Below are 23949 nucleotides of genomic sequence, written 5' to 3' on the forward strand. Positions count from 1 at the left end.
GTCTCAGAAAATCACTTGTTTGCTAAACACAACACAGGGGCCCAAAATGAATGAAAGTTAACAGCGGTCCACCAGCAACTTGCATTATGTTCTATTTAATCATCTACATCTTACACTGCCCCCCACCCCAACCCGCACCCACCTTCCCCCTCACCCCACAGCAAAGTCACATGTTTTTTAATAAAGGCATACACGATAGTTTTTCAAAAAACATGCGCTTGTCACATAATAAATAAATACTTATGATAAGCTTTGCTCTTTGATAAATTTAGCTTATGAATTGATCCAATTTTCATGAACAAATAGTTGCCTATGGTGAAAACGATTGGAATTCCATGAACTTTCCAACCTCCATAGTGATTAAAAGATTCTTTTACTGTAAGACATAGCAGCAGTCCTATAACAACCATAGATGCTCTTTTCTCGCAAATTGAGTCTTACAAATTGGTCTGCTTTGGTTAAAACAATGTGGAAAACATCATAAAGTTGGTGACAACCAAGGACAGTTCCGGATCCAGTTCCAGTTCCAGGTGGATCCAAAGTATACCCCCCGACCTTATCAAACTGTAGCATCTGGAAGAGACCCTAAAGAAACCAAAGGGACCCCACCGTCTCTCCCTTAGCCATAATAGCCAAATGGCATGAATAATGACACCACACACCTTTTCACTCGCACCCAATTCTCCTTTTTTTTTTTCATTTTCTGAATATGGTTTATCATTTACAGACAATACGGAAACAATCATACAGTTTCATGTGGTAAGATTAGACTACACTTCTTTTTTATGATCACAAGACAAGGGCAAATTAATATGCACTTATATTATGCAGCTTAAACGTTTAAGCCAAGAGCCAGAAATCTTTCTGACGCTTGGTGGTGATCAAATACCCTCCTAGCTTCTTGCTTTTCCTCCTCACTGCAATTGCCATGCAATCGGCATTTTGGATGCAGTACTCCACGACTCCCCCGGCAACACGGTTGCCTGCCCACATCATCAGAAGACGCCATGTCGTGGAGCGTTTCTTCTGCCCTAAAACCAGCATTGACACCCCCTGTTTTCTTGCTTCTTCCACTATTGTAGGTCCTTTGTCCTTTCCTTCCACAACTACAACCTCAAGTTCCACCTACAAGGACCATTCATCACCAGCCACATGTCGTCATCAGATAAACGATGAACATGTAAAAATTACCGTATGACTGGAAAAACAGTAGAGATAAAGCTGAATTTTGTTAGTCCATGGATAGAGCTTAATTACATGTATGCTACAAAAGTTCAGAATATCATAGAGTTTTAGATTTGTACCCACCTCAGGTTTCTTCGACTGACACATTTTTTTCAAAGAGTCGATAAATTCACAAGCCCTGGGAACATTCTTCTTGTCGGACCCTTGACTGGTGCCTGTTAGAAATATCAAAACCATACTAAATTAATATAGGTAATAAATCAATCAACTTACATGGAAAAATGAAAACTAATAAGAATAAGAAGACTCCTGCCTTGCTTAGAAGGCTTGGTTACACAGAGAAGAATTACTGTGTCCTGGCTCTGAACAGTATGAGAGAATGCCCACTGCAAAGCTCCCTTGGCTTCGAGGCTGGAATCAACCACAACCATTATTCTCCTGCTAATTACCAACCCGGGTTTCGCCCCATCACCGGATTTTTCTTCTTTGACATTGCCAGGACTCTCAGTTTTTGTATCTGCTTTACCAGAACTGACATTCTCAGGTTTGGATTGTGCTTGGGGGGAACGAACTCTGGCATGAGGCCTAATTCTGTTTAGGCAGAAACCAGGCAACCTTGTGCCTATTTTGGCCATCGTCTGGAGATATCTTAAGTGAGGCACCAATAATTATAAGAAACAGAAGAACAGAGTAGCAAATTTCTAGGTGTTTGGTCTGGTCCGTGGTTTGATAGCTTTTATCTTTTACTTTCTTTAGCTCTTAATCATGTCAGTTCTCTTGTTTCTTTTTTTTAATGTTCCCCTTGTGTGGGGGCTTGTTATTCCAGAACGTGCTTGTCATGAAGCCGTAGGCCCATCCCTCTTAATTCCAGCTGTGGAGTTGAGCAGCAGGGGGAATCTGGAATGCTTCTCTAATCAATTATATTGCCAAGTTACTTTTACTCTAATCGCTTAGTCGCCAGTTGGTCATTATCTCTGACCACTATTCACAATCTCTGATCTTTTTCTGCCTTTTTTTTTTTTTTTTTGAACGGGTAAGTGTCACATAGCTCCAATTTTGACGATGGCATATACGTTTGATCTCTTCTCTTCTCTTCCTCTTCGTCACATGTGCCCAAGCAGATGCTGCCCATCCACTTTTGAATAGAATTCTGATCTATATATGTAAAACTTAGATGTATCTGATCAGCATATGTTTAGACAAGTTGCCGTTTTTCTTTTTCTTTTTATTTATTAACAGAATAATCTACTAGTTTCAGATTTTGGTGCACATACTAGAGTGTTAGTGTATATATGTTATGTGAGTTCCACATTGGTTGAGCAAGAAAGACTCTTGTATAGCCTTTGGTCTCCTATATATGTAGGCCACCTTGTATTGCACAATTGATATATAGAATATTCTTAATTCAATTTTAACATACCGGATATCTTTACAGCACTTTTCGAACACTAGACGATTAAGAGGAGTCGAGTTTGATTGCATTACATTAGAAAACCTTTATATCAAATACCATCTACGGAATAGCTCGATTGGGGCTTAACATGCATGGATTGAGATTTCTCATCGTGGGCCTTTTATATTTCCTTTGCTGGGCTTTGGGCCCTGTACTTCTCGAGGGGGCCCAAATCAATAATGTTTTGGTGGATGGGGTTTGTAATGCCCATCATGAGTCATTACATACCAATATAGAGATCGAAGTAGTAGGCAGGTACGCAGCATGCAGTAAGGAATTAAAGAAGCTCTAGTGTACATGCGGGGCTTTTTACTTCCTTTTTTAGTAAAATAACCAATCCAGCCCATTTTTTATTTTATTTTATTTGATATGAATTGTTTAAAGTAGCGTGGCTCAAACGCTACATAATCATCATTTCCAAATCGCAACGGAACCAAACACACAAATGTAATGATGTTTGGAACAGGACATGAGAATATATAAAGTAAGTTAACATATAAAAAGAATTAATATTAAGACAACTCAATTAGAGCATTGAATATGGGTACTGATCAGCAGATTGCAGTGATCTATGGTAGCTGATTATTGCTCTTTTCTGTAATCATCTCCATCTATATGTTTTGAAGAAGAAAATGTCAAACTATCATCTCGGATATATCATCATGATAATGTTGATGGGTAAGATGTCATCTCACTCTCTCTTTCCATTCCTTTTAATTTACTGTACGTTTTCTCGTTTTAATATCAGTGGACAAAGATTTTGTTTTGCATTGTCTTTCAAAACCACAAATAGTTGGGATGCCATGATGATTCTGTCTTCCCTAATAGATAGTGCCGATAATAAAATGTTTTATCAATAAATATTTTTTATAAAAATAAATTTATAAATTAACGTGAATTGTCGTGGTATATAAAATTATAAATCTACAATATATTACATTAAATTACATCAATTTATAAATTTATTTTTATAAATTTTTTTTGTAATTGTGATATTTATCAAAACTGAATTAATAAAAACAATGTGATAGACTTACTACTATTTTACTATCCTTTTATTATTATTTTTTTTTAATTTTTTACTATATATAGTAAGGTTACTTTATATATAGAGGGGTATATATATATTTATATGTTCAGGAATGACTTTAGAATATATGTTCACCTAATGGCACAATCCCCTTTTGCTTTATACCTCTTTTGACGTTAAATGCTTATCATTGCAGTAATAACGAAAAGGTGAAAATAGCATCAATGATATATAGCTCAGGTCTCAAAATAATAAATTATAGAGTTAATAGAATGTTAAGAGTACACAACAATGATTTTTTTCTAAATTGGATTAGCCATGCACGGCATGGGCCAGGCTGAACCTCGGCTCCTTGGAGGCCTCAGCTAGCCCAAATTACAAATATTCTTCAATTTATAGTACTGAAACGTGATGTTTGGCCATTGGAGTTTTGTTATTATTTGGAGTGCTGTTAGAGATACAAAAGGATTTTACCCGCAATTAGTGACTTCTCCATTTTCTCTCTCTCTCTCTCTCTCTCTCTCTCTCTCTCTCTCTCTCTCTCTCTCATTGTCTACGTTGTTTGCCCTCCTGGGGTGGTTCCCGACAGCGACCATTGACCACGCAAGCCATTAGCTTAGATCCCAACCACCTCGGCCACCTAGTGGTGGGAGGCGACCATGTCCATAGTGTGCAAAATGTGCACCAACGTGCACGACGAGCTGCCGACGGTGCTGCTTGGACCGCTAGCATTTTCTGCTTAACTTTTGGTGGTCCCTAACCACCTTGGCCGATACAGAGAGAGGGCATGGGGAGAGGGCATGAGGGGAGGGGGAGAAAAGAAAGAGGAAAAAAAAAAGGGACGTGGCACGTTAGTGTGCCACATAAGTGTGCAAAATTCTATGGTGTTTTTCTTTATTATATATTGTATTGTTCAATGTACAGTCATTGTACTGCTGTAGTATTGCATCTTTGATTATCATTTGAATAGAATCTTTTACAGCTTTGTGGACATAAATACGATGGTTAATCACGTAAATTTTGTGTTATGTGTGATTGATTCCACTTTTTAGTTTACTTTTTCTCTTAACGTTCCTAACAAATATTGCATATGAAGGGTTAAAACATTGTGTCTTCAAGATATCGATGGCCATGATCTTATGGCCGTGATCTTAGGGATGATGAGGATCACGCTTATTGAAAGGTCAAATTGAGCGCTGAAGATGTTCGAGGGACAAACCTTTTGACCATGCAATTTCTGGGGAATTGATTTTACAACAGACCGACAAGTTGAGGTCTTTGGTAAGGGAATGGTAGGCAATGATTGAGCCTCATGTGGATGTGAAGACCACCGACAACTACAGTTTGAGTATGTTTTACTTGAATTTACTAAGTGAAGAGGATATAGCTGTTATGCGAAATCTATGAGCCAAATGTGTATATATATATATTCGAAAAAGAGATGGAGAAGGTAACCTCGATCGAGTGCATCTACCCTCTACCCATGCAATGTGTATATTCAGAAAGTTAGGATCTTGAAAGCTCCAAAATTAGATTTTGGAAAGTTGGTAGTGACTATTATGATGATATATTGGTGTCAATTAGTTGGAGAGGCTAGCCGACGAGACTATGATGGAGGTGGCTATTGAACTACTAGGTGTTCTATGCCCATACAACTTGATCAAGTGTACCAGCTCTCCATCGTCCATGCTTGCTGTTGGTAAACACTTGCTGCTAGAGCATCCAATTGTCAAGATTTGTGGTTACTTGTCGTCTGAAGTCTCACCTATAAAAGGAGATAATTTCCAATGCAATGTGTCGTGGAGAGGGGGGAAAAATACAAGAAGGGCTTAGTGAATAAGAGTTGAAAAGAGAAAGAAAGAGAGAGCCAGGGTGAGCTTTGAAAAAAAAAAAAAAGAGATTTGAATTGAGTGGAGTGTGATCCTTCTCTTTTATAATATTTTGTGTTCTACTATTTAATAGTGAAGCTCTTTCTCTGTGGACATAGGGAGTTGCCAAACCACATTAAATTCTTGGTGTTACTGTATGCATTTGTGTCTTTGAATTCCGCTGTGTAAGTATCATTTTTCTCTGATATTGCCTCTGGATCACTATGATTCCCCCAACAAGTGGTATCTAAGTGATTGTTGGGAGGAGTTTTTCCTAGAAAACTCAATTCTAGTGTGTTGCTTAGTTTCAAAATTTGAGCATATCAGAGTGTTCGTCTCAATGAAACAAGAACAACGGTCTAAACTAGATATTGAAAAGAGAATGCACGTGCCCCCACTCGCCACTTGAAAGGATTGAGAGTAATCCCACTCACCACATGTGTTACAAGAGCCTGTATGAGGAAGTAGAGCTCTAGATCAGGTGCACCCCAGCGCCAACACACTCAATGAAGATGCGTGAGATACACTCGCCTTACTTGCTCCCACACGCCCCAGAGTTTGAAGGCTCATGCGCCTATGCGGTTTTACGCATGCCACATGCTGTACATGCATCTGATTCTTTGTTTTGGGTTCTTGCCCATACCTTGTGCTATCTAAGGCCGATTTTGATTAAACAAGACTCATTCTTAACAAAATCAGGCCTTTGGGACACAATTGTGCTGTCCGTTTTGCACGATTCCAACTCGAAGATCCTGTACTTACATTTTGAACTTAGAATCAGTCTAACTCTATGGAGGATTCAACATCAGGTGCTACGATAAAATTGACTATCTCAAACTACATTTTTTGGAGACCTTAGATGGAGGATCTCCTGAATTATATAGACCTATTTGATCCCTTGGACAATGAAGGGACGAAGCCAGATGAAGTTACAAATCAGGTGTGGAAAAAGATGCATAAGAAGACTATCGGTCAAATCAGACAATGGATCAAACATAGTGTCTTTTACCATGTGGTCCAAGAGACGGATGCATATGCCATCTGGAAGAAGTTAGAGGATATGTATCAAGCTAAGGCTGCTCGAAACAAGGCCCTCTTGATAAGACTATTTGTTAACTTGAAGTTGAAGGGCGACACCTTTGTTTTCGAGCACACTAGCAAGTTTCAAAACCTAGTTAACCAGCTTGGATCTATCAAGTTGATTCTTGGCGAGGAAGAACAAGCCTTGCTACTTCTTAACTCATTACTAGACAATTGGAAGACGCTGGTGGTCTCTCTGAGTAACTCTACTTCAGATGACAAACTTTTCATGACGATGGTCAATGATGTCTTGTTTAATGAGGAGGCTAGACTGAAGGAAATGGCTTGAATCAATTTCATTCCCTCGTCGCCGAGAGTAGAGATAGGCCTCAAGGTAATGGTATAGGCAGAACTGGAGCAGAAACATAGGGAAATCTTAGACATGTGGAAAGTCTAGCGACAGCAGGAACCTGTAGAAGGGAAACTTTAAGTGTTACTTTTGTGGCAAAGAAGGCCACATAAGGAAGAACTGTCGCAAGTTTCAAAGAGAGCAAGGTCATAGCAGTCGGCTGAAGAAGGAAGATGGTGCAACTTTAGTTACTTTTTCGAGAGATGTAGCGGTACTCTCCATTAGTGATGAGACGTGTCTGCACATTGCAAGCCATGATGTTGAGTGGGTGGTAGACACATCATCATCATACTACGCCACTTCCCATTGTGAGTTCTTCACTATGTATAAAGCTGGAGACTTTGGCACAGTAAAGATAGAGAATGCCAATTCCTCAAAAATCGTGGGAGTTGGCGATGTGTAGGTCAAAATCAAAATTGCTTGTACCATGGTGTTGAAGGATGTTCGACAAGTTCCTGACCTTCGGCTCAACCTGATTTCTAGGACAGCCTTTGATCGATGGGGCTATGAAAACTACTTCATCAATGACACTTGGAAGTACAAGGTGCCATGGTTGTCGCCCAAGGACACATTTAAGGTACGTTGTGCAAAACTCATGTGAAGATCAATTCTGATAGCCTCAACACAGTGGAAGCAGACGCATCACCGAATCTATAGCAAAAGAGACTCGAACACATAAGTGAGAAAGGGTTGGATGCGCTTGTGAAAAAAGCACTCATTGAAGTTTCCAAAGGCATTGCGTTGAACCCTTGTGATCATTGTTTGTTTGGAAAGCAACATAGAGTCTCATTTAATTCTCTACTAAGGGAAGATCAGAGTTGTTGAGTCTGGTACACTCTGATGTATGTGGTCCCATGGAAGAGGGGGTAATAGATATTTTGTGACATTCATTGATGATACTTCACGAAAGGTCTAAGTGTATGTTTTGAAAACAAAGGATCAGGTCTTTGAGCACTTCAAGAGTTTCCATGCCTTGGTGGAAAGAGAGACGGGAAAGAAGTTGAAGTGCTTGCAAACAGACAATGAAGGAAAGTACATTTCCAAAGAGTTTGTTGCATATTGCACTGATCGCGGTATCTAACATGAGAAGACGGTCCCACGTACCCCATAACATAATGGTGTAGCTGAAAGGATGACCATCATGGAAAGAACAAGATGCATGCTTAGTATAGCTAAGTTACCAAAGCCATTCTGGCGTAAAGCTGTTCATGCTGTTTGTTACATGATCAACAAATCACTTTCAGCACCACTAGAATTTAAAGTCCATGATAAGGTCTAGTTTGGAAGAGATGTCTCTTACGCTCACCTGAGAGTGTTTGGGTGCAAAGCTTGTATCCAAAGAGCTGAGACAAAAGCTCAACGTCAAGTCAACTCCATGTATTTTCATTGGATATGGAGATGAAGAGTTCGGATACAAGTTTTGGGATCCGGTGACAGAGAATTGTCATAAGTAGGGACGTTAGGTTCCATGAAAACCAGCACATAGGAACTGAAGCTTTCTCAAAATCAAGAGAGTTTAGTTCTTATGCTCCAAATCCTACACCATTATAGTTCGCCACAGATAATGAGGATATGCAAGATCGGGATCCAGAAGCAGAAGAAGACACTCAGGGTGTCGAGCAGGGGGAGCAAGAACCCTCTCTACCACAAGCTGGAGTACCACTACAAGGGTTAGATGGTGAGGAACCTCCTTTGGTTGACGAAGCTCAACCAAGAAGATCAGCTAGAGGCCGCCCATTGATTCCATCGAGAAGATATTCGGAATAAGACTATAGTTTGCTCACTGATGAGGGGGAGCCAAAGAACTTATAGGAAGTTTGAATTCATGCTGATAGAAGCATATGGATGCAGGTTATGCAAGAAGAGATGAGTTCTTTGCAGAAAAATCAGATCTATGAGTTGGTGAAGCTTCATAAAGGAAAGAAAGCACTGAAAAACAAATGGGTGTTCAAGTTGAAGAAAGATGGCCATGGAAAGCTTGTGAAGCAAAAGGCCAAATTGGTTATCAAAGGGTTCTTACATAACAAAGGAATCAACTTTGACGAAATCTTAAAACCGGTGGTGAGCATGACCTCAATTCGAGTCGTACTCGGATTAGTAGCCAGCTTGAATTTGGAACTCGAACAAATGGATGGGAAGACAGCCTTTCTCCATGGAGATTTGGAGGAGGAAATCTACATGGAGTAGCCATAAGGGTTTAAAGCTCCAAAGAAAGATCACTTAGTTTGCAAGCTAAGAAGAGTCTTTACGACCTCAAGCAAGCGCCGAGGTAATGCTACAAGAAGTTTGACTCATTCATGGTGATTCATGGTTACAAGAGACTTGCTGCAGATCAGTGTGTCTATGTTCGAAGGTTCCTGAATGACAAGTGTGTTATACTCCTTATTTATGTTGATGATATGTTAATCATTGGTGAGGATAGGTCCATGATTAACAAGCTAAAGAGGAACTATCCAAGTCCTTTGACATGAAGGACTTAGGTCCAGCGCAACAGATTTTGGGCATGAAGATTGTTCATGATAGGAAGGCCAAAAGGTTGTGGCTATCACAACAAAAATATGTTAAATGAGTAATCAAACGTTTTGACATGGGAGATGCCAAGTTAGTCAATACTCCACTAGCTAACCACTTCAAGTTGAGCAAGAGCTCATATCCCTCTTCAAAGAAAGAGATTGAAGAGATGAAAGCAGTTCGCTACCTTCAGCTGTAGGAAGCTTGATGTATGTAATGGTTTGTATAAGATGAGATATTGCTCATGCTGTAGGCATGGTGAGTAGATTCCTTTCAAATATAAGAAATGATCATTGGAAAGCGATCAAATGGATTCTTAGGTACCTAAAGGGTACATCAAAGTTATGCTTGTGCTTTGGGAGAGTTAAACTAGTTTTGGAGGGTTATACTGATTCATATATGGCAGGAGACCTAGATGGTAGGAAATCTACCTCAAGATTTCTCTTCACTTTTGCAGGAATGTCACTTGGTAGTCCAAATTGCATAAGTGTCATGTTGCTTTATTTGCAACAGAGGTAGAATACATTGCTGCAACGGAAGTTGAGAAAGAAATGTTGTGGATGAAGCTGTTTCTCCACGAACTGGGGGTTTGTCAAGAAGACTATAAGGTACATTGTGACACGACCTTGTTTGTTTTCGCGCCTAAAAACCAAAACTTTGAAAACTTCTCAAATTTTTCGTACTGTCAGAAGTTTTACAAAAACAAACACACATTTTGATCTACCAGTTTTCATCTCAAAAGATCTCAAGTTTCTTCTCAGGTTTTCATTTCAAAATATTTCAAGTTTTCATCTAAACAAAATTGCACCATTGGTAAATAAATAAATAAAGGAAGTAGCAAAAAAAAAAAGAAAAGACCAAATGGTTAAAAAAAAAGGAAGTAGAAAAAAAAATCACCATTGGTAAATAAATAAATAAAGGAAGCAGCAAAAAAAAAAAAAAAAAGACCAAATGGTTAAAAAAAAGGAAGCAGCAAAAAAAAAAATAAAATTGACCAAATGGTTAAAAAAAAGGGAAGCAACAAAAAAAAATGCATCATTGGTAAATAAATAAATAAATAAATAAAATATTATAAAAAGTACTACAAGTACTTATGGGTCCCATCATATTACTAACTATAACAAAGTCAAACTAAACTCATCTCATATCTAAAAATAAACATATATTTCATCTAATCTCATCTCATCTCAACATATCTCAAAAGATTTTATCTCATCTCATCTCATCTTATCTCATTTTTGAAAACAAATGAGGCCCTAGACTTGAGCAAAAATTCAATGTACCATTCCTGCATCAAGCATATTGATATCCGCTATCATTGGATATGTGAAGCATTGAAACAACAGCTGTTGAAGCTTGTGAAGATCCATACGAAATAGAATCCAGCGGACATGCTGATGAAGGTGGTTACCAGTGAGAAGCTCAGGCTATGCAAAGACATAGCTAGGATGGACACTAACTAGAAAAAAATCATAGTGCATTCTCCTCTGATGGGCATAAAGGGGGAGAATTGCTTGGTGTTCCATGCCCATACAGCTTGGTCAAGAGTTACAGCTCTCCATTATCCATGCTAGTTGTTGGTAAACACTTGCTGCATGCTGGAGCATCCCATTGTCAAGATTTGTGGCTACATGTCCTCTAAAGCCTTACCTATAAAAGGAGATAATTTCCAGTGCAATGGACCGTAGAGTGGGGGAAAAAGCACAAGAAGGGTTTAGTGAAGAAGAGCTGAAAAAAGAAAGAAAGAGAGAGCCAGAGTGAGCTCTAAGGAAAAAAAAAAAGAGAGTTGAATTGAGTTGAGTGGAGTGTGATCCTCCTCCTCTGTAATATTTTTTGTGTTCCACTATTTAATAGTGAAGCTCTTTTTCTGTGGACGTAGACAGTTGCCTAACCATGTTAAATTTTTGTTGTCATTATATGCATGTCTCTTGAATTCCGCTGTGCAAGTATCATATTTTTCTAATACTTCATCTAGATCACCGCGATTTCCCCAACACGAACCAGGTGGGGCCTGAATGTAGGATTATCACGAAGTTGCCTTGTAGCTTTCGCTTCTTTCTAATTTTGTGGCATGAGAATCGTGTTGCTCCATTTTTTGGCAAGAGAGGCATATAGAAATTTCAAGAGTGAAAATCTGGGTTGCTGTAAGTGATGATCATACACACGCATATATAGTTCAGCTTCAAATTAAGAGGTGCACAAGTACTAGTATATCTAATTAATTACATTTTGAAACGAGAATCCATGAGAATCCATGAAATGCTAGCTGCTATCCCACAGAATATTGCACGTATCTTCTGCTAGCTAGCTTCAAGTAAATGAACTATCCCATTAAAAATATATACTCAAATATATTATATATATAAGGTTTTCATAAGAATATAATTCAATTCTACCAGCTTTTGGCAGAAAAGAATAAATATATGATAGGTGTATGTGCTACGAAAACACACAAATTAAAGAATAAAACGAGGAACCACATCGAGGTTTGTCTCCTCGACGTTGGTTGCTGTCTCAACGAGAGAGCAATAATTTCATTAATTTAGCTCATATTATGAGTTTAATTCATGTCTCAAAACGGGGATAATATATTAGCTTGCTAGGTGGCAAGAGGATTCGGAACCACCTTAATTATATCTTTGTTGCCTGATCAGTTCACGAGGCAAAGCATCCGTGGTGACAGGAATAAATTGGTTCAAGAGAGTGAGATCGAGCTCGTTCCTCCTCATTTCTGGCCGATCTTCCTGGTAATTAGTGCCACTGCATCAGACATCCCAAATATAACATCAATATGATGTTTATTATAATACCATTAATCTCTGAAGGTAATAACGTCATGTGATTAAGTTTTCCATTCCCAAATGATGGAAGCTTACTATGAGTTTTGGACGCAAGACAAGCATATGGAAGAGTGAAGAGATGTAATAAGTTAAAGACAAACTGTTTGATTATTTTTGGTACACAAATAAGTTAACGACATTTGTGCTATGGAATAAAGCCTTAAATTATGTCAGAGAAGCTTACCCGATGTTCAAACAGGGAAGTGGCTGTGGTAGTAGGAACGATGATGATCCGTCAGAGCCATGGTTTTGCTGCTCCCAGTGTGCCTGCTGCGCCACAGTTTTCTCCTTTTCTTTGATCTATTGAGAGAGAGAGAGAGAGAGAGAGAGAGAGAGAGAGAGAGAGAGAGAGAGAGAGAGAGAGAGAGAGAGATTTAGCAATTCCTATTATTAAGTTGACTAAATCCCCTTTTAGTAGCAGCTAAAATGAAATTTGATTGCAGGAAACATAAACGGCGGGTCACCTTCTTCGCTAGGAAGCTATTCTGCTCCTGTATTGCCTTCTCCTGCATACAGTAAGTTAGCAAAATGCAGAGGGTCAGACTGTAGACAAATATATACTGTGAAAAGTGGGTATATTGGTCACTTAATTACAAGAATAATATCCCCAGCATGGGACATAAAAATTCAAAAAGTTCTTGGGTGATTTATAACCAACTGTGCCAAAGAGCCTTCAAGTTAAAAGGTGTGCAAAAATGCTAACTGTTCTTGGTGATTTATAATGACCAAGATTTGCCAAAAGGGCCTTGCCTTTCTCTGAAGATCGGAGATTGACTTATTCATGAGTTGGTTCTGTACGACAGAAGAGATTTCAGTACACCAAGCAGATAAAAAACGCAGTATCATAAGTAGACTACATGCATGCATGGGAGGCCGACGTAAAAAAAATCTATATAGCATACTTTTTTTGATCGAATGTGTTTAAGCGCAACATCAAGCTGTTGCTCCAAGTTTTGTAGCTCTTTGAAACTTAACGATTCCAGATCTTCGCCCAGATAATGCCTGAAGATGTTTACATAATTAACAACATTTAAGATCCGATGAAGATGAAAAAAAGCTAAAAGGTACAAAATTCGGAGATCCGAAATATAAACTTCTCTGAAGTTTAAGAAAACGAAGACAAAGGCAGGCGTGTAATCATACTAGTACCTGTGGTTTCTTTGCAGAAGTTCGATCTTAGCCTTAAGTCTAATAAACTCCACTGTCCAGTTGCCCTGCACGTAAATGGAATTCAATACAACAGATCACAAATTTCAATCTGACTAACATGCCAAAGATAAATAATGTTATATATGCATTGAGAACTACTTACGTACACACCTTAAAAATGGACAGCAACAGACGATTCTCAGACAGAGATATGACTAATGTGTATGTGTGTGTGTGTATATATATATTGTGATAAGTAGATGATCAGACGAGTACTGCTTGTACATATATAAATGGCATGACAAACCTGAAATTCGGAATCAGTACTTCCGACTGCCTGTCTCTCCGCATAAGAGTAGCTCTCATAGCGTTCAAGTATATTCTCCATGCTGTTGAGAAAAAAAAAAAAAAACAAAAAATTCTCCATGCTATTACGAAAATAAATAAGATGTTAATATCCAGTACTACTAATATTACTCAAACAAAACCTCCGGTAACTGATCATGATTTGGGAAGATTTGGTTAGTCATAACAAAAAGAGGTGCATGGGAGACTTGGAAATTAAGCATTCAAGAGACATTTATTTATTTTTTTGATAAATGCATTCAAGAGACACATTTATTCTAGGTGAAATATCAGCTCAGCAGTTTCTTATTATAACGTTAACTAAGAAGCTAATTGATATATATGCATAAAAATGCAACCTTTACAATTCAACTTAGTGTTATAACATTTCCAAGCTGAAGTTTCTCGAGGTCACCAATATCAAGTGGCATATAATGTCAGTAAAACCGTTTTAATTAAGCTAGCCAATTTTCACTTGCCAAAGTGCTCTTATTAGGATCCGATCCCAAGACATGACCAGTACTGTCGACTCTTACAGTGGGATCAAAATCATATGGTCATGATCATCATTTGTGTTAATCTAAGAGAATAAAAATAAAAGTTGCATTTGTGTTTGATTATTAATGTTCATCGACCACTTGACTAGCTGTTAGCAAATTCTTTAAGTGAAAAACCTGGCATCAGTGTATGTAGCAGCAGAAAAAACAAAACAACCACCACGATTAATTATTCTATAATTAAGGTACTTATATAATACATTATTGATATATATGCATTTATATAACACATGATATGCATCTATATATATATACAAAATATATTCATAGAATAATAATTAATATAGTCGTACACAAAATAATTAATGACGATTAATAAGTAAGTGATGGGGGAAAACTGGGAGAAAATACAAAAGTTAGTGGGGAATACCCTTATGAATATCTGAAATTACAAAATGTCAAGATTGCTACAGGTCCCAACATTCCAATATAGAGAGCTGAACAAAATGGTTTATTTCTACATCTTCAGCTAGCTTTGAATTACATTTGTGATCGCGGAGAGAATTTGGAGTGGACTAAATGGGTATGGCACTCTTTTCTGCCTCAAAATATTTATACTTTTATGTGGAGGGGTATGAATAACGGCTTGCCTTTTGACAAGAATATTATGCAATTAAATATCTCTATAGCATTGAAATGTGAATGTTGTAAAGTGGCTAGCTTGCTATGAATTATTGGATCATGTGCTTCTGACGGGTGCATGAGATTCGCATGTATGTTTGGATGGTATTTGAATCTACTCTAGGGCTGAATATTGGGCCTACTTGTATATTTTTTATTTTTTTGGGGGGGGAGGGGGGGGGGGGGGGGTGGAGAATACATTAGTGGTTATCTAAGGCTCAGGCGGTTTCTCAGATCAATGTGGTGATCTATATTCTACCATCTATTGTCAACTAGTTTCTCTGTATTTTCCGATGCGAAGCCCGTATGGAGGGGACTATGGATTCAGGGGAGCAAGTATGCAATAAAATCAAACACTTCCTAGCTCAAGTCGTACATACTAAATCGAATAAAAAGTTCATCAAGGCTTTGGATAGTGCTATCTTACAAAAACTCGGCTTACAGACTATGGCTGTCAGGAAAAGAGAAGTTCAACTTTTGTAATGGATGTGGCCTACACAGAATTTTATGAAGCTGAATGTGGATGGTAGAAACATCGGGAACCTATATAGAAGTGAAGGGGGAGGAATTCTTAGATATACTAACGATTATATTAATTTGTGCTTTTACCAAACATTACGGCATTAGTTCAAATAATATTGTTGAGATTTGAGCATTATCAAATGGTTTGCTCATTTGTGCATGGATGAATATAACTCATGTTGAAGTGAAAACTGATTCTAAACTTGTTGCTCAATGGTGGGATAAAGGTGGGCCTATCCTATGGAGGTGTCATGCTTACTGGAAGCAAGATAAAATGATGGTGTTACGAATCTTCCACTCTTTTTGAAAAACGAATCATGTAGCCGACAAACTAGCCAGATTGGGTGCTAGTGGTAAGGAGGCTTTCTTTGAATCCACTCACAATCTACTAAAAGACATTCTGAGAGCTGTTCATATGGATAAAGCTGGTTTACACATTCTTTGTCAGAAATAACAGGTTTGGTTATATGTTTATTTTTCTTGCCTTTTATTTTATTTTTGTTTATCTTTATCATTGTTGCTTTTGGTATTTTTGCTGTTTTTTGATGTACTGTATAGTGTTTTAATTTTTTTCTAGTTAGTTCGAATGCTTGAGTTTGTTTTTTTTTTTTAATATATATAACCCCTAAGTATCAAGATGTAACTACGGTATTTCTCCGCCATAAGTGAAAGTTATTAATAAAATTGAGATTATGTTTTTTTTTAAGAAAAAAAAAAGGAAGAAGTGATCATTATCCGCAATAAGTCAAATTAAAAAACTGATCCATTTTATGGAAGAGGAAAATTAATATTTATATTATATGGTTGTTCTCACGGCGTGAAAGGATTAGAAATGTCTACTCCCATTCCTTTATAAATGCGAATGCCATATATACCCATCCATCCATATATAAGATCAATTTTTAAATATTTTGAATACTTTTGTTTTTAATAATTTTAGTTTTGTGTCTTTTAATCATTTATAAATTTTTATTTTGCTTGAAAAATAATTTAAGGCGCATTAAATATTTTGTATTTCTCTACGTACCCAAAGAATAGCTATTGGTCATCAGACAGGAATAGCTAGCTATTCCTCAAATAAAGAATGACTAATAGCTAATGATCCTCATAAAAATATATATATTTAGTGTTATTAAAAACAAATTAATGTTATAGACATAGTACCCCAACAATCTTCCGGAATAATGACGCTCTTCCAACTCAATCCCATGACCTCTTGCTATGATATTACTTGCCAAACTAAATCTTGGCCTACAGGCTTGCATGTATTTAGAGCATGGAGTTGTGGGAGCAATTTTAATTGTAGATACACGATTAAGACCAGTAGCCGTTAAAATCTAGGGGTCTATTTTACTAATCAAGTTTGTTCCCTATGTCACTTTTCAACCCTCTAATTACGACATCATTTGATTTAGGATTTCTTAACGAGATCAGACCTACGTACTCTCCTATTTCTCATTTCAATATTGCAATATTCTTCTTTTCCTCGCATCAATACAATCTTATCAGAGTGGTCTTATGTCGAACTCTCAATTAGTTTGTCATTTGATCTCCTAGATCATCAATATCCCAGCTAATTGCCACATCAAAAACTAGTGAAGACTTTGCAATACTTGAGAAGAAAGTCCATAGTATGCTTTAATTGTTTCTTTCAAATTGTGTTTAAGAGGTTTTGGGTCCAAAATCAAATGATTCTTGAACTCATTTAGTATGTGGTAACCCTTGATTTGGTGCATACATGCATGCATTGGGAAGATATCCATAGTTTTAGGCTTGATTATGTATCATATTCTTCGTAAGAATCTATGGAAAATGGATTGAAACTCTTATCTAATCCAAATGACCACCAACTTTATTTTCAAGTTGCCCTCTAAACTAACAAAATCAACAATATGATACAAAAATTGCCAACTTGTTTAAATTTGCATCCTCAGTCAAATTGAGCCGTTAAGTATATTAAAAACCTAAAATTGCTAGTGAATTGTCTAAAATACTCTATTAAAATTAAACAATTAAAAATAAATAAATAAATAACTAGAAAAAGGCTAACCGGCCACAAGAAGTATTAACCCTAGCTTGTGACAATGGCTAGGGCTTGTTGCATTATTTTAATTAGTTTTCTCTTGTTATTGTATTATTTATTGTTTATGTTAAACCTCAACTAGGGCATTCTAGACGATTCACTAGAAAAACTAGGATTTCATGGATTAATGGATCAATTGTATTATCCCGGCCTCTCATGTATTTGTGTCTCATGAGACAAATAGCTCGTTTGCATTCCTTTCTCCTATTGAGAAACCTTATAAGCTGGTTCCCTATCTACCAATGCACATAAAATTCTACTCAGCCTAAGGATCCCCTTAACACAAATATGATAAAATCTTCAAGCGACTTCACCCACTAATTATTTATCAAAACAAAGAGTTGCACCGTAAAGATCACTTTACCACAAGTCACATCTTATCAACAAATATAACAAAAATCTCCAAATTGACTTGTTCATAAATGTTCTCTAAATCCGCATTAGGGGTGTAAAAAATAAAAAACCGATAAACCGGTGGCATCGGTCTGGTTCCAAGGTTGGTTCAGTCCGGTACCGGTTTTAGTTTTCTTAAAACCGGTCAAAATCGGTTCGGTTCCTATTTTTCTTTTTCTAAAACCAGACCGGACCGGACCAGACCGATTTTTATATATATTTTAATTTTTTATATTATATATAATATATAACTATATATAAAATAATTTTATATTAGATGATAAATTATTAATTAATATAATATTAAATTTTAAAATCTTATATCATTTTGCTTATTGTATTATAGTTATACTAATATTATATAGTGCATATTAATAGTTATACTTATACTATATCACTATATATTATAATATAATATAATATATCATTATAGTCTATAATACAATTATAATATACTACAATATATTATCACTATAGTATTATATACTATAATATACTATATTATATATTATATAATATAGTATATTAAAATCGGTAAAACCAGACCGGAAACCAGTAAAATCGGAGTACCGATTTAAGAGGGTAACCTGTACGTAATCGATTTTAAAAAATGCAAAACCGGTACATACTGGTTTAGTCCTAAATTTTGTTCAAAACGGACCGGTTACACTCTTAATCCGCATTATGAAACCTAGAACGAGGAGTATTGACGGGCCCCATTGCTTGGCACATTTGGCTACCCCTAGTGAGTATAGGCACACAACTCGTGTGCCCACCCTTAGTGTTAGGTTGGGGGCGTGAAAGGAGGGAGGTACCCCACCCACTTGCCCACATAAAAAATAATATGTATATAAGCCTTAAACAAAAACCCTAATCACTTTACAATTTCTTCTCCCTTCCCCCCTCTCTATTGATCTATCCATCTCTCTTCTTCTTTCTCCATTTCCTCTTCTCCGTTTCTTCCACTCTTCTTGTTCTTTCTTCTTTCTACACATTGCTCTTCTTTTTCTTTTTCCCTTTCCTCTAGTAGTGCAACCTGCACCCCATATATGACTAGCCCCTGACCCCACCCCCAACCTCAGCATGGGTGGCGGTGAGAGGGGGAGGGGGTGAGTTCGGCTACTGTGCCCTGGCTCCACCCCCACGGTTAGGTGCTTTCGTCTGGATGTTGGGGGGCAGATTGGTGCCACCATCGTTTGACTAGCTTGTCCAAAACCACATCATTTACAAAAAAAGTCCAACAAAATCGCACAAAGCAAACTTACAGATCTTACAAATCCAAACAAAAACCAAAACAAACTTACAGACAAACAAAAAAAATTTACATATGAGAAAAATCTCACAAATCCAACAAAAAATAAAAACGAACTTACAAAACTACAAATCAAATCAACAAATAAACAAAACCAAATAGTAATCGGTGAATAGTACATATCTTCATATTTGTGCACAAACCATCTATGCATAGACCCACAGGCCATGATTGTGTGGGCAGATGCCCCTGCCTGTCGATGGGGCCCCACCCACCACCCTTACTAGTTTCTTCTCCTCTTTGTTCTGACATCGCCTCCAACATAAGGCTCATCACCTCGAACAACTGTGTGGCCAATATGGATCATTTCTTTCATCTCCATACACTTGACAACACTATGGATCTTTGATACTTAGACCCATGACACTAGTGTGGGTTTATGATTCGTATATTCCAATTCTTCCGGTCTAGTTTATCCTAATCATATCTGTGTGATTTTAGATGGCTTTTGTATAGTGTGTTTGGTTTGTTGATTGTTTTTTAACTTGGTTTCGGCATTCTCGGCGCCAAACCGAGAGCCCACCGACGTCTGCCATGAGAGCTTAGCACTAGCCGAAACCACTTGATTCGGGAGAGAAAATCGATATTAGCGGTCTTGACCCAGAGTGGTTCCATTCTTAGGTCAGCCATCGGTGCCTCTGTGATGGAGGTGGGATGCCGCATCCATTGTCGAATGAGAGTAGAAGGCTTAGGGTTTAGGATTGCAGAGGAAGAAGAAGATGCGGAGGAAGAAGAAGATGCAAGGAAGAAAAAGAAGAGGGGGGGTTAATGAAACCTAATTCAAAACGGCACTATTTGGTTTAAAGTCAAATGGTGCCGTCCTTTCTTAGAAATGATCATGTAAACAATTCCCACAAGACTAATGGGCGAAACATTCTTAATATTCACGGTCTTTGCTTTTGTGGAAATAAGTGCTATAAAAATAGCATTAAGGCTTCTCTCAAACTTACCTGGGACATGATGAAACTTATGGGAAATGCCTAATAAGTCTACCTTGGTTCCTACCCAATTCTTTTGAAAATGTAGACAAGCCATCTAAAGCAGGTGCCTTCTGACCATTTAAGGCTTGCAATATCTAATCAAGGACCTCTTTTTCTTCAAAACTCTCGTTTCATCCACATGGTTTTCTTCACCACAAATTAGCATCGAAATTGAGACCATCCAATCATGCCAGCTTAACTGTTCAAAATAAAGATCATAAGAGGTAATATTGTACGCTATGCTCTCTTAATTTCTTCTCTAGGGCCTAAAGAGATTGTGTTGTTTATTACCGGGGATTAAATGAAATTATTCCTTCTGTTTGAACTTGTCAATCTATGGATAATTTAGGGGATGCTTGGGGAATAAAATGAGATGAAATGAGAATTTTGTAAATAGTAGTTAGATAGTTTGAATTAAGTATTTATATAGATTTTGGAAAAAGAGAGAGAAAAGTTAGAATAAAAAATATTATAAAGTTAAAATATTGTTGTAATATAATTTTTATTTTGAAATTTGAAAAAGTTGAATTATTTTTGTGTTTTGATTGAAAGTTAGGAAAATTTGTAATGATTAGTTTGAAAGTATTTGTATTTGAGTGATGCTTGGGAAGGAAATGAGATGAGATAAATATTATTTCCAAACAATCCCTTAGTATTTATGTCACCTTCCCTCGATTATGGTATACTCTGTGTCCAACAACTTAATTACTCCATAAGGGCAGTCTCATCTAGTTCTCTACTAACACGTTTCTTTGATCATGACACCTTCTCTACGTATAATGCTCTTAATTTGTTTAGAAATTGAGTCGAGGGATCGATCATGAAGGGTTGAATGTTTACTGTTGTTTTGTACGTAGGCGACGACCCCTCTAGTTCTGCAATGATTTTACATCTCTTTTGGATTTATCTTCTCATGTTACTAATTAAACACATCGGGATATCATTCCAAATTTATAAGACACCCAAAAAAGCATAGTCAAAACGACCTTTTTCTGTCCAAGTCTTCAAATTTTCTGATTAAAAAAGAATATATGATCATAAACTATAGTAGTACTCTAGTATGCAATTTCTCTTTATTAATTAATTATTGATGACACCTATCTCGATAAGGAAGTGTCACATGATCATATTCCAATGAAGCAGCGCCCTTGCGTTAATGGATCGTTCTATTTCCCATATATAACATGAGATGGTCTGGACGCGAAGTCCCAAGCAAGATGTCAACTTAAATCTGGAATAATCATGATATTCTTCTTTTAATGTAATAATCTTTTTTGGGTTGCATGCATTAAAAATACCACGAAGCTTCATGATCACCTAGCGGCTAGCTAGCTAGCTACTTTCAGTCGTACGTCCATGTACTCGTACTCATGAACTTATAATAAAATATATGTATATTTGTATGATGCATATGCATATTATATATTCACAGCTACGTACAAAATATATGAATCTCTAGGCCATGTGTTGAACCAATTAGTTATTATAAATGACTCAAAACTTTCTTTTATTGTTTTTAGTATATAGCATTGTACATTGATTTTTGTGAAACCAAAAATAGTCTTGCTCTACGTCCCGGAGACGTTCAAGGTCTCCTAATTTAGTCGGATGTGACCTACCCCAGGCCGGCTTCACTAGTTAGCTAGAACAATTATGGCTTCAGAATCCGGCCAAGCTAGTGCTTGTACATGAACTGTATATATTACTATTGTTGTTATTATTATTATTATTTTTGTTTTTATTGTAATTCTATAAATTTTCTAGTAATAAAACGAATTAATTACTGTGATCTGCAGCTAACTCCGCAGGAAACCTGCAGCATGCATAAGCGAGTAGTACTGCAATAACTGTACGTTAGCATCAAACACCGTAAGAAATCAGTCTAATATCTTTTACACACCAAACCAAAAGTAATCTAGCATATATATATACCGTATTAATTACCTAAATGCTCTACATGAGATAGATCATAAGGGCACAAATAAAAACATTCTTCACAGCAGAAAAGACAATATTATAGTTAGCCACAGATCAGATCAAGAGCTTTCTAGCTAGTAGTACTGATGATAAAGCTGACACAAAAAGTACGAAGAAAATGAACTATCATGGTGTGGGGAAGGAAGGACAAATGAAACAGAAAAACCACAAAGGAAGAGCGAGCATCACAGACTGCATGCAGGGTATCTATTTTTTTTTTTTTTTGGTTATTTTCGAAAGCACATGAGAAAATGGCCGGACGCATGCCATTCTTTATGAGGAAAAACTAAAAAGAAGCAGAAGTAGAATCGAACGTACCAAGAACCAGTGGCGTACTCAAAAAGCTTCCCTTTGTGGGAGAAGACAATCAAACCAACCTCCGCATCACACAACACAGAGATCTCATGTGCTTTCTTCAGCAGCCCACCTCTCCTTTTGGAAAAAGTAACCTGGCGGTTGATTTTGTTCTCTATCAGCTTCATCTGAACCCTACCCCTCCCCATCTGATCTATCTCTTTCTCAAGAAAAGGAAAACTAACAACCAAGAAATTCCCAGAAAAAGATGGAAACTGAAACTAGAAGAGAAAGAGAGAGAAAATCAAGGGGCTTTCCATCTTGCCAAATGTGAAAGGTTTAAGAAAACCATGTTGCATATATATAGAAGAAACAGAAGCGTCAATGGAACAAAGCATAAAAGCGATTTGAGGGGTGGATACCAAGTGGTATTGGAAAAACCAGTACTTAGTTTTTAGGGATACGTTGTCGACTTGCTATTGGTGGAGTGTCCTGGAGAGTCGATAAGTGATTGGTGTCGGGACCTCATTCTTTAAATAAAGTAAAAGTCTTTGTCCACCCAATTGAAGTCTCAGATCGAGTAGATGCATGCATGTCTTGACGGCGCCCACCGTGTGCGCGATTCATTTTTCTTCTTTCGCGCACGGCCGCAACATTTATTTATTTATTTTTTAACTCCCTTGCGGCCTGTGAATTTACTGCAAGAGATTTGAATATTTTCAAACTTGTTTTATCCCTTCTCTTCAAAATGATATTCATAAGATATTTCAAGTATTTTTATTATCCAAATTAAGTTGCATGGTATGTACTTAAAGAAATAATAATATATAGTAAAATGAAGCTGATCTTTGCGATGAATATAATGTTGATTTCGCGATCGATGATCGTTGAACCATCGGATCGAACACACAGCAACACATTTTCTGACTAATTAACCTCTTGATTTCAAAAACTCTGAACTACGTACGTACGTAATGAACTTTGTTTCACCGAGAACTTCGTTTAATCGAGTATAAAAAAAAATTACAGAAAGTTATAATAATTTGTTACATCCCAAGTTTTTCTACTTTCTTTCTAGCACTCTCTGTTTTTTTTTTTTTTTTTTTTTATTCTTATTATTTTTCTAATTAAGATCAGGTTATTTGGATTGAGGAACACTCTCATCTCACATCATCATTATAATTTTTTTAAATTTTCACACAAAATATAATGAACAATGATCAATTTTTTTAAATTTCAATTCAAAATTTTCAAATATCAAAATAATAATAATATTAAAAAATAATATTCTAATAATATTTTATTCAATTTTTAATTTTTATATAAAATTATCTAATCTGAGTACTATTCAAACAACCTCCCAAGCAAGTAAGCTAGCTAATTTCATTCCACAAAATTAT

General features: G+C 36.8%; 2 protein-coding genes and 1 long non-coding RNA gene across 4 annotated transcripts; 1 reads left to right on the forward strand and 2 right to left on the reverse strand.

Annotated features, from left to right (window-relative positions):
* Nucleotides 1-357: 357 nt before the first annotated feature.
* Nucleotides 358-1935, reverse strand: LOC122311210 (universal stress protein PHOS32-like). Its single transcript, XM_043125657.1, has 3 exons — nt 1499-1935; nt 1309-1400; nt 358-1125 (listed from the first exon to the last, which is right to left on the reverse strand). Exons 1-3 carry the CDS (start codon nt 1818-1820, stop codon nt 841-843), a joined length of 699 nt encoding a protein of 232 aa, XP_042981591.1. The 5' UTR covers nt 1821-1935; the 3' UTR covers nt 358-840.
* A 1230-nt stretch (nt 1936-3165) lies between these two features.
* On the forward strand, nt 3166-5677 carry LOC122311888. Its single transcript, XR_006242902.1, has 2 exons — nt 3166-3316; nt 4765-5677. It is a non-coding gene; the product is annotated as an uncharacterized LOC122311888 (long non-coding RNA).
* A 6130-nt stretch (nt 5678-11807) lies between these two features.
* Nucleotides 11808-23025, reverse strand: LOC122310819 (agamous-like MADS-box protein AP1). 2 transcript variants are annotated; one of them, XM_043124981.1, is made up of 8 exons: nt 22574-23025; nt 13773-13854; nt 13466-13530; nt 13219-13318; nt 13067-13108; nt 12781-12822; nt 12501-12616; nt 11808-12220 (listed from the first exon to the last, which is right to left on the reverse strand). In XM_043124981.1, exons 1-8 carry the CDS (start codon nt 22756-22758, stop codon nt 12202-12204), a joined length of 651 nt encoding a protein of 216 aa, XP_042980915.1. In that variant the 5' UTR covers nt 22759-23025; the 3' UTR covers nt 11808-12201. The 2 variants fall into 2 exon arrangements, with proteins under 2 accessions (XP_042980915.1, XP_042980914.1); XM_043124980.1 differs by having other exon boundaries at nt 11808-12236; nt 22574-23016.
* Between the last annotated feature and the right edge of the window lie 924 nt (nt 23026-23949).

Source organism: Carya illinoinensis, chromosome 5, assembly GCF_018687715.1.
Source record: "Carya illinoinensis cultivar Pawnee chromosome 5, C.illinoinensisPawnee_v1, whole genome shotgun sequence".
Lineage (NCBI taxonomy): Eukaryota > Viridiplantae > Streptophyta > Magnoliopsida > Fagales > Juglandaceae > Carya > Carya illinoinensis.

Excerpts from the sequence above, each read along its gene's own strand:
- LOC122311210 (XM_043125657.1), bottom strand. The coding sequence starts at position 1,820 with ATGGCCAAAATAGGCACAAGGTTGCCTGGTTTCTGCCTAAACAGAATT. Across the intron at positions 1,401-1,498 it reads AACCAAGCCTTCTAAGCAAG|GCACCAGTCAAGGGTCCGAC; the intron begins GCAGGAGTCTTC and ends TATTTCTAACAG. Across the intron at positions 1,126-1,308 it reads GTCAGTCGAAGAAACCTGAG|GTGGAACTTGAGGTTGTAGT; the intron begins GTGGGTACAAAT and ends TGGTCCTTGTAG.
- LOC122310819 (XM_043124980.1), bottom strand. The coding sequence starts at position 22,758 with ATGGGGAGGGGTAGGGTTCAGATGAAGCTGATAGAGAACAAAATCAAC. Across the intron at positions 13,855-22,573 it reads GAGTACGCCACTGGTTCTTG|CATGGAGAATATACTTGAAC; the intron begins GTACGTTCGATT and ends TTTTCTCAACAG. Across the intron at positions 12,823-13,066 it reads TCTCCGATCTTCAGAGAAAG|GAGAAGGCAATACAGGAGCA; the intron begins GCAAGGCCCTTT and ends TACTGTATGCAG.